Here is a 10,192-nt window from a genome sequence, read left to right as displayed (position 1 = left end):
CGAGGAATTCGCTTCGAAAATTAACGGGATATTTAAACAGTTGTAATTTTTCGAAAGTTAGAGCTTTTACTTTTGTTACGATAAGGCGAATGTACACAAAGCAAACATTAAATAGAATTTCGATTGAAAAGATGATATTTAATTGATATTTAAATTAAGATATTTAATTAAAGTTGAAATTTTAATGTCAATCAGTGGATGCATATATACATACATATACGTATATGTTACCTTAAGAGGATACAAAGAGATCCTGTTTCCGTGATAACCCTTTTCCTCTTACATTCATACTTTCCTTTTCGTCTCCCGCTAATATCTTTTTTATTTTCCCCTGTATTCCCTCTTCTTCCCTGCATCTTTCCAGCAGGTGTTCCCACGTTTCCGTTTCGTCTTTTCATCTTTTGCAATGTCTGCCCCCCCCCCCCCCCTCTCTTTTCGTTTTTTATTATCCGTATCTCTGTTTTCATCGTCAGCTATCTATTTTATGCTAGCTTTCTATTAATGATAAACAATAATTATCTTTAACCAGTACTTGACCATTAATATCTATAATCGATAACGATGTTGATGATTGTTTCGTTTAAGTGAAATCAACTGTTACTTTTTACGTTTAATGTATTTTTTATCAGAAGCATTATTGGGTCACTCCAATTAAGATTTTAATCAGTAACTGCCAAATCCTGCTTCACACGTATGCACGCTTTTGGAATATTTTATAAATTATACAACGAAATTTATGCGTCAGAGATAAGATAACGTTCGGTTTGTTTGAAGTTAGATACGAGGGTAAAAAACTGTTGATCCCCCCCATTAAGAGACTGGATTTCAAATTTCGATTATATGTACATAACGCTTCGCATTTATCGCTTACCACACTGTACGCAAGCTATCATGTTTGTCTCAATCATTTTTCTAGATTAAAATCCAAGAACCACTAAACAAGTTACTGATAGTGAAACGTTTAAAAAATGACTTATTATCAATATTGCATTTTGAATAATATCAAAATGAGGAAATTTCTTTAAACTTTATTTATAATTTTTCGATAAACGATGTTTTGTGCAAGGTTTTTACGCCTTCGAGACGTGTAACTCAGTGCAGTGCACCAGATTCATGAACGCCCTACGACGGAACTTGAAGCTGTCGGTACTCCAATGTCGCTAATCGTCAAGTTGCGATAAACGGCTCTAAAAAGAATCGCGCTCGTAACAATTTTCATAGATAATCAGTTATTGGAGCATTGCGAAATTTTCATCGGTTTCCAAAGCAGCGAACGACTGCGCAACAGATCAATGGATCCTGAACTTTGAACCGAAATAAGACGAACACACTAGTACATAGGAGTTTGGAAAAGTACTGTTTCGAGTAATATTTCGATGTGAAAATCAATGCTCGAAGTGTAATATTTATGGGAGGGCAGCCCATTCTGAAAGAAGAGAGAGGGAGAGAGACGAATTGGCCTATCTGCCATGAGTCGCGCTGTTTGTCAAAGGAGAGAACAATTTTATAGGGTACCGCTGATAATGCAACTCGCTGCGGTGATAGCGAGAACTAACCGTACGTTTGCTTTTACATATATCTATAAGACGCGTATATCTATATATAATGGAAACCGCGCACTCCTTCTTTCCTTGATTTGAGTTTGGCTTCAGCAGTCCGCGGTGAAACTTTTCTTTCGCGTTTCAATTCGAATTGTTTGATTTACACATTCGTCGCGTCGCGTCGTGAACTATCATGGCCCAGGACAATCTCACCGCAATTCTCTACGGCATAAACGACATTAGGCTGGTCAGTATGCGTTTCCCAAATCCTAACTCGGAACCCTGCCAAAGAAATTCGTGATTTTCAATTCCGGGAATGTACTTCGTCGAACAAGGTTCAGAGAACTGTTTCGTTTTTAACGTGCAAATATGTTACACCGATAAATAGGGCGATCGAAGGTCAAACAGAGGTCATTCGAACTGTCAATTAGGGTTTTTCTTATCTGTTCTTTTTGGAAGTGTTATTTAACGGAGAACGATGAGAGCAGTTCATCTAGCTGAAAGCTCAATCACTGCTCGGCTTGTTCACCTCGTTGGCCAGCGATTAATTGGAATTAGACGGTTACGATTAGTCCGATTAAGCGAGCGCCGAGCAACGTCAATAACGAACGAATCGAAACTAAACGGGACGCGACGGAACGAGACGAAGTATCGTACGACGCGACGGATCGTTCGTGCAAGGACAAGGTTGTCTATTTCTGTCACAGTTCGTTCGTTATATGTCAGTACCTGCACGCTCGATCTCTTCCGCGTTATTACCTCGTTAATGCTGAATCTAGCCGGTGTCCCAGGAAAATAGAACGTTTCAATGAGACCAATAGCAGCGGCATCGTCGCTTTGTGTTTTCTTCATTCAATCCGATGCTATATTTTGTTGTCAACTTGCGTCAGGTTTAGTCACCTTCTTCTTTTTCTTCATCTTCTTGTTCTCGTCCCCCTTCTCCTTCTTCTTCTTGGCGGCGAAATTCGGTCGATCATTGTACGAAGGGAAGACAAATTTATCAAATGATCGCGGTACTTATAAGGTGACATTAAAAATGACCTCTCTTTGCTCGAACTTGTTACGACGGGGAGCATTGCATGTTCATTGAATGTCGCAAAAATTCATAAATGATAATAGTGATAAGGTTGACATGTTTACGAAAGACTTTGTAAATTCTTTATTTGTTTATCCGCCATTCGTCTTAAGTTATACTTTTGTTTTCGTTGTTTTAAAAATAGCTGTTTATCCGCTTATGATAATGAATAAATAAATAAATAAATAAATAAAACGTCAACGATATTAATCTGGAAATAAATCAAGTGTTAAATCTCTACTAAGCGCGTATTTATTTTTTATTGTAGGAACAAACACCTATCGAAGAGCCCGGTAACAATGGTAAGTAACCGTGTTTATAAATATTTTGGTTTAAATCGTCGAAATTGATGAAACATATAGATGTTTTTTATGAAAGTAACAATCAAAATATTTTCTGATCAATGGAAATGTAATATTTATTTTTACGGAAGTACTAAATGAAAACTTAGCAGAGTCGAAACTGCAGTGAAGAAGTTGAAGCTTATTTATACCTTTAAATAGTTAGGTCGGCTCAAATTAAACTATTAGCCTCAATTGTTTTGATAACATTCGATGGGCCTAAACTTAATACAATTTTAGAGCCTTAAAGCATTTAATTCTTACATTTTTAAACTGTTATTATTTTGCGGCGTTTGAATAAATTCTCATAAAATTGTTTGAAAAATCGTCATCAACTGCGTGGATATGTAATCTGAGGGAACAAAATATGATCCCAAGCTTAAAAGAACAAGCTACAAGTCCATAATTTCTTATTTATTTCTTAAATTTTGTAAGCAATAAAATAGACGTAAATATAATTATATATAGGAAGATGAAACATAAATTCTGTTAATTTTGATCATCTGCTGATTTTGACAATTCGGTTCAATTTACCTGTGCGTTTGCAGAGGTGCTGCTCAAAATGGCCTGCGTCGGCATCTGTGGTTCCGACGTCCACTATTTGGTAAATGGAAAAATCGGTGACTTCGTGGTACGCGAACCGATGATCATTGGCCACGAGTCTGCCGGCGTGGTGGCTAAATTAGGGAAAGGTGTGACACATCTGAAGGTACACAAACGAGTCGTTATAATCGGTGGCGGCCTCATTGATTTCCGCTTCCCACGATTTACATTACCTTTGCCGTTTCGCGTTTACCATTTTCACGCGATACATTCGCTTCGATTCAGGTTGGCGACCGAGTGGCCATCGAACCCGGGGTGCCATGCAGAATCTGTAAATTCTGTAAGGAGGGCCGTTACAATTTGTGCAAAGAAATGGTGTTCTGCGCCACGCCACCGGTGCACGGCAGTTTGAGACGCTACTACAAACACGCCGCCGACTTTTGCTTCAAGTAAGTAAATCGTCGCGTTCGATTTCATATTTACTCGAAATTTTCACCGACCGGGTTTTGTATTATTTATTGAGGTTTCAGTACGTGAACTATACAGGATGTTTCAAAATTATGGCACTTCTGAGAAAATTCGGATTCCTGAGATCATCTGAAGTAATTTTTTTCCTTAGAAAAAATGCAACACGCGGCTTTGTTTACGAGTTATTAACGAAAAACAGTGACTAATGAAAAGCGAGCTCAATTGACGCAAGGCGATCGAGTTAGCCTCTCATCGGCCAATGTTTTTCCTTAATAACTCGTAAACAAAGCAGCAGTTTGCATTTACGCTAAGGAAGAAGTTATTTTACCTGGGGTATTCGTTATGCATTGATTATGATAAGAATTGTCATTTGGTTACAGGTTGCCAGATCATGTATCACTGGAAGAAGGAGCCTTGATGGAGCCATTATCGGTCGGTGTACACGCTTGCAAGCGAGCCAACATCGGTATCGATTCATCGGTGCTGATTTTGGGAGCAGGTCCGATCGGGCTTGTAAGCCTGCTGGCAGCTAAAGCCATGGGCGCCAGCAAAATCATAATTGTCGGTAAGAAAGAATTTTCACCTACATATAGCTGTACCTACAAATAGGAAACCGAACTTAAATTCGAACGTTCTATTCAGATCTGGTGGAAGAAAGGTTGAATGTGGCGAAGAAGTTGGGCGCCAACGAGACGCTCGTAATCAGCAGAGAAAAGTACAACGAAACTGAAACCATAAAGAAAATTCACGATCTTCTTGGAGAAGAGCCTGACAAGACGATCGACGCGACCGGCGCGCAGTCAATGATCCGGTTGGCGATTCTCGTTAGTTTTCTTTCACTTTTTTTCCTTTGTTTCTCTTGTACACTTATTCCGTGGATATAAAGCGTTGATTTGCATTTGCAGGCAACGAGATCCGGTGGAGTGGCGGTTCTGGTGGGCATGGGCGCACCGGAGGTGCAAGTTCCACTGATCAACGCACTCTGCAGGGAGGTGGACATCAGGGGCGTGTTCCGATACGCGAACGAGTATGTTTCAACTATTTGCAAATGACATATTCGGTACATAATGCGACGAATAGCGTAGGCACCGTTCAATCATGTTTTCTTCTTTCGTTTCCGTAGTTACGGCGACGCCCTGAATCTTCTGGCTAGCAAGAAGATAGATGTGAAGCCCCTCATAACTCACAATTACAAAATAGAGGACACCGTGGCAGCGTTCGACACTGCGAAATCGGGAAAGACTGACGTGATCAAGGTCATGATACATTGTTAACAGGAAGACGATCGGCGAACCAAAGGGACGCTTTTTTAACATAACCATGCACGTTCGTCAGCGTCAATTTGTCGTGGAAGCTGAACAAAAAAGATATTCCAACGGATTGAAACCGTGAATCGTTATGCATATGTATTATTTTCACACGTAACATACGTGTTTTGTGCCAAAAATATTAACGAAATCGAGCAAATTGTCGATTGCCAAAGACCAAATTGCTTCTCAGTATAGTTATACTAGTTGCGTGTATGTACATCTGGTATTTGCTTTAAGTTTAAGTTTCATAGATTGTGTTCAAGGAGGAACTTGGAACGTTCCCACAGCGTGACAGAGACATTGACTCGAGTTTCGTAGTTTGTTAATAAAAAAAAGTAATTTTATCCACCGTTCGAGTTTAACTGACTTTGTTTTTTCTACCCTTCGCGGTCGCAGAATCCAAGGACGTTCCTTGTAAACGCATTATTTCAGACTCGGTGCTAATACGTGGCCATTTTTCAGCCAGCACATCGAGATCATTGTCTGTTGAACGAAAATAGTATCGGCTCGGTTTGCCGATCTCCGGAATCGATAAACGTCGGAGCGGGAATCATACGGGAGCAGCTAATTAATATGCTCGCTGTGTGATTAGCACGACGAGTTTGCAGTCCAGCTTTCCCGTTCTGCCACCGAATTGAAATTGATTGGTTAGGGTATCCGGTTAGGGTCGGTCTCGTCTTGACCGCAACACCGCATCGTAAATACGGGAAGACGTTCCACGTCGCTTCCGCGATGTCCGTTCGCCGCGACCGCGTTTCCTTCCGCTTTCGTGAAGGATCTGCCCGCCAGCTGAAATATCATGGCCTCGCACGTGTTCCACAAAAACCGCAAAGTGAAAGCGAATCTACGAATCTGTGGTCTGCAAAACTTACACGCCACGAGGAGGCCGGTGAAGCTTCCTTCGTCTTGTGCCTTGTATCGTGTTACCATCGCTGGGAAACGTAACGCTACCGCAATCATTTTTCAGCGTTCGCGAGCCCTTTCAGGGCTAATGACTACAGGCGAGTTTCCTAACGCAACTACTCCGCGTTTCTCCTCCATTATTCACCGCTTGTCTTCTTTCAAGTTTTACCTACAACGTATATACGTTGCAATACGTTCCAGAAAATGTTGACTATCGGTAGTTAGAACAATGATACTATTATAGTCTACCGTAAGCACGTAGATCTGTATAGCCTGTGGACTTCATGTAGCCTAACATCTTCATGTAATCTTGAAGCGAATAAATATTTTTACAGACGAAAAGGAAAAGGAACCCGCGAGGATTCAAATAGGAATTTGTATGGGTCAATAATTGTCGAGTAATACCTACAAAGCGGTGACATTAGGAATTAGGAGATTCCGGCCGTGCGTAAGTACGTGCGCTTGTGTACTTACTCAGAGGAAGCGTCTAGCGAGCGCGAACGACAACATCAATCTGAACGTCGACGACGATTCTCTCGAGGGAAACGCACCGATGACGGTTATGTTTGCCTCGAAGACCAAACCGAATGTATACCGAAATGTTCCAGTCGGCCGAACCGAATCCGCCCCAGCGCTTGCCTCGCTCTACTCGCTCGATTCGCTCGCCTCGCTCGCCTCGTCCGACTGAATTTCTGTTTACATTCTCGTTCCCACTCTAATTAATTATCCTCCGTCCCCGATAATGTACACCGGCCGCCGCGCCCGCTTTTCATTCCTGCTTCCGTTCGAACTACTCTCTTCTCGACCTCGTCCTTCCCCTCCCGCTCCTTTTCCTTCGTTTTTCATCGATACGTTTTAATGAAACGTCGGCGATTGCCTTCGGGGATCTATGCCACTTTTAAACCACGTGACGTCCACGAAACGGTAGACAATCATTCGCACGTAATTGCGATAGCAAATGACTAGGTGTAGGGATATTAATGGCAAAATATTGATTAATCCGCAAATGGCCGATTCCAGGGAGAATGGGATCACGCGACGATCAGAATTTTGCGGCTATCGTCGCGTGAATGAAAAGTGCCCCGCTGGAAATGGTAGCGCAGAGGGAAATGAGTTCGATGTATCCGATGTCGCTTCGTAATCGAGAGAGGATAACAGAGCGCGCGCGCGCGCGCGAGAGAGAGAGAGAGAGAGAGAGAGAGAGAGAGAGGAAGCACGTATGTGTCCTATGCGAGTGTGAAGCATCCTTCGAGAATAGCAAAGAATGAGACTCGAGTGCAGACGCGCGGTTCGAAAACAGACTGCGCGCTTCGAGTACCTCTCGAGTAACGTAGAAGGCTAATAGAAGAAGTCATGCGGCGTCATTGTTAGCAGACAACATCGCAGATGGTTGAGCCCGCACGCCGCTGAATAGTTCTGATTCATAGAATCGTTGAAAAGCACCACTCGACATTCCTATCGCGGTGCACCTTCCGTCGCGAGCCATTTTATTTTCAACGGAATAACCCGATCGCGGATGGATTATTCCTAGGTGCTCCTACGGTCAGCAATATGTACTTCTTTCTTTCGCCTTACTATTAAAATTAAAAATTACAATTATTGAAATTATTAAAATTACAATTAGAATTACCGTTACATAGTTATATACAACTATAGTTACAGTCATAGTTATAGTTATAGTTACAATTATAGTTATAGATATAGTTTTGTTTTCTAAAAAGAAGAATCGTCGTTTCGATCGACGTAACGTAATGGAATCAGTCGGTAATTAATCCATTTTCCCGGGACAAGAAGCAGGTCGTAGAGAGGTGGACGTAATTGCGTTAGAGTAATTACGTTATAACGGTACGTATAGCACTTTTCCGAATAACAACGGCGAATAGTGGCGTGTCGCAACAGACGCGATTTTTACCTCAGAAATGAAATGTAATAATTTGTAACGTTGTTTGATTAACATTGAATCTGCTGTGCTAGTAACGCTCGCTGATCGAGTGTAGAACGAACACCTGGGAGAAAGATGCAATAATAAATCCTTGATTCGGTCATGTTAAATCTTTCGACTGCCGGCTTGATGCAATATAGTGTTACTAATACTGGTTTTTATTTTAGAGAATATGTATCACTTTTCATCTGACTCGATTTGCGAGAAAACAATTTTTGAGCTGTTGATTTTGAAAGCAACCCAAGTCCATTTATTTAAAAATCCAGATATTCAAGGATCTTGCGTTCTAATAAATTTAAAGAGAGTTAGTATAATTTTTATGCGCTTTCATGGGTCATCGCGTTCTGGAGGGTTTGCTGAAATGAAATTATGTATGCAGCAGAATGTACAAATGTAAATATCAAAATAGTTGACTCGATGTTTCTGGAAAATGGACTTAGGAAGCTTTCAAAATGAACGAATCATATTCATCTAATGTCTCGTTAAATGGTGTACACTACGCTGTAATAATCTTTCTCACAAATCGTATGAAATGAAACAGAACTATCTGTTCTCTAAAATATGGAATAATATTAGTGTTTACGAATGACATCGTACCGGCAGTCTAAAGGTTAATCGTCGACGTAGATATACTTGGTTTTTCGCGTATGTTCGATAAGAGGGCCGACAACCGGAGGAACGAACAGGGTTGGCAGAGGGTTGGCCAAATCAGGATGCATATTTGGAGCGGAGGATGAGTAGGCAGAGCGGGTGAAGCGGGCGAAACGAGGAACGGGATGGCAAATGTGAACGAAAACGCAAACGCGAACGGGAACGACGAGCAGTAAGCGGTAAGCGGCAAACGGTAAGCGGCAAGCGGCGCTCGAACCGGAAAAGGTGGAAGGGTGGTAGTTATCTCGCGAGTTCGCGTGGGAGGTCACGCTGGATAGGGGGTAGGTGAGCCGACCCACGACCTTCGACCAATCACGATCGTTGCTTGAAACTGGCCTGCCAATAGGAATATCGCCGGGGTGACCCCGTGCGCGATTCTCCTTGCACTTTATCACCGAGAAACCACCCCCACGATGCTAAAGGTGAAACCTCACCTTTCCGCAGTCGCACTGCCACTCTGTCTGAGAGAGCGTTCGTAACAACGCCTCCCTCCGAAGCCTGTCACGCGAAATGCACTCGAACTTCCAATTTACTCCCACGCAATTCTCTAAAATTTCTCTAAACAATAGCTCTACAAAATTTCTCCAAAAAATTCTTCTACAATATTGCTCCACAAAATTTCTCCAAGAAACTCCTCTAATAAATTGCTTTAGAAAATTTCTCCAAGAAATATCTCTACGAAATACTTCTACAAAATTCGAAGTCTTGTTTCTTCGAAATTCTCGGAGGCGAAAACTCTCGACAAGACTTTTCGAAGACTTTCACGGATGGTACTTCTCTCGCACGATCCGACGTTTCATTAGTCCTCTAATGTGTCTGGTAATCCTGCGGGCCGTTGTTGCGCTCCGAGAGGATCGCGCTTCTTCCTTTTTTCTTTCGTCGGAACGGCCAAGATGCGAAAGGGAACATAATATGCCGGCAGTGTGTCGGAGTGACTGATGAACCGCCGGCTAATTACCTTCTCTGTGAGCCTCTTAATACGAACGTATTAATAACCCGCGTTTATATATCCGTGAAAAATGGCCGTTTCGCTCGCGTCTCGGACCTGTAAAACCGCTGTTCGATTATGTTTCTATACAACCATGTGTATAGAATATACGTGTGCGTGCGTATCGGGAGATGCGTCGAGGAACGTGTTAAGACGGTACTCTGGTGTAGTTGGTCGAAAAGTCGATAATTCTTGGCACCTTCTTCGTATCGTTCGATCGACAACTTTATCGACAACCACGAAATCGCTAGAGTTTTAACATTACGTGTTAACAAATATTGTGAGACGATCAATCTTAGTTTAGTCTGCGACTACTTTGAGGTGAAATATTTTTAACCCTTGCCGCTCTTCTTTAAAGATCTAGTGTTAGATTAAGACGACCGTGTTTTTGGAAATAGACCACTAAAATTGTTATATTACGTTCCAAGAT

General features: G+C 41.8%; 1 protein-coding gene across 1 annotated transcript; it reads left to right on the top strand.

The window, feature by feature from the left end:
* Window positions 1-1,615: 1,615 nt before the first annotated feature.
* Window positions 1,616-5,627, top strand: LOC144476993 (sorbitol dehydrogenase). Its single transcript, XM_078194375.1, has 8 exons — window positions 1,616-1,788; window positions 2,885-2,918; window positions 3,506-3,666; window positions 3,786-3,949; window positions 4,349-4,533; window positions 4,611-4,792; window positions 4,874-4,995; window positions 5,092-5,627. The coding sequence occupies exons 1-8, from the start codon at window positions 1,735-1,737 to the stop codon at window positions 5,240-5,242; spliced, it is 1,053 nt and encodes a 350-aa protein (XP_078050501.1). The 5' UTR covers window positions 1,616-1,734; the 3' UTR covers window positions 5,243-5,627.
* The last annotated feature ends 4,565 nt before the right edge of the window (window positions 5,628-10,192 follow it).

Source organism: Augochlora pura, chromosome 2 (assembly GCF_028453695.1).
Source record: "Augochlora pura isolate Apur16 chromosome 2, APUR_v2.2.1, whole genome shotgun sequence".
Taxonomy (NCBI): Eukaryota; Metazoa; Arthropoda; class Insecta; order Hymenoptera; family Halictidae; genus Augochlora; species Augochlora pura.
Note: the sequence above shows the minus strand (reverse complement) of the source record. Positions and strands in the feature narration are given on the sequence as shown.

Excerpts from the sequence above, each read along its gene's own strand:
- LOC144476993 (XM_078194375.1), top strand. The coding sequence starts at position 1,735 with ATGGCCCAGGACAATCTCACCGCAATTCTCTACGGCATAAACGACATT. Across the intron at positions 3,950-4,348 it reads GCCGCCGACTTTTGCTTCAA|GTTGCCAGATCATGTATCAC; the intron begins GTAAGTAAATCG and ends ATTTGGTTACAG. Across the intron at positions 4,996-5,091 it reads GTGTTCCGATACGCGAACGA|TTACGGCGACGCCCTGAATC; the intron begins GTATGTTTCAAC and ends TCGTTTCCGTAG.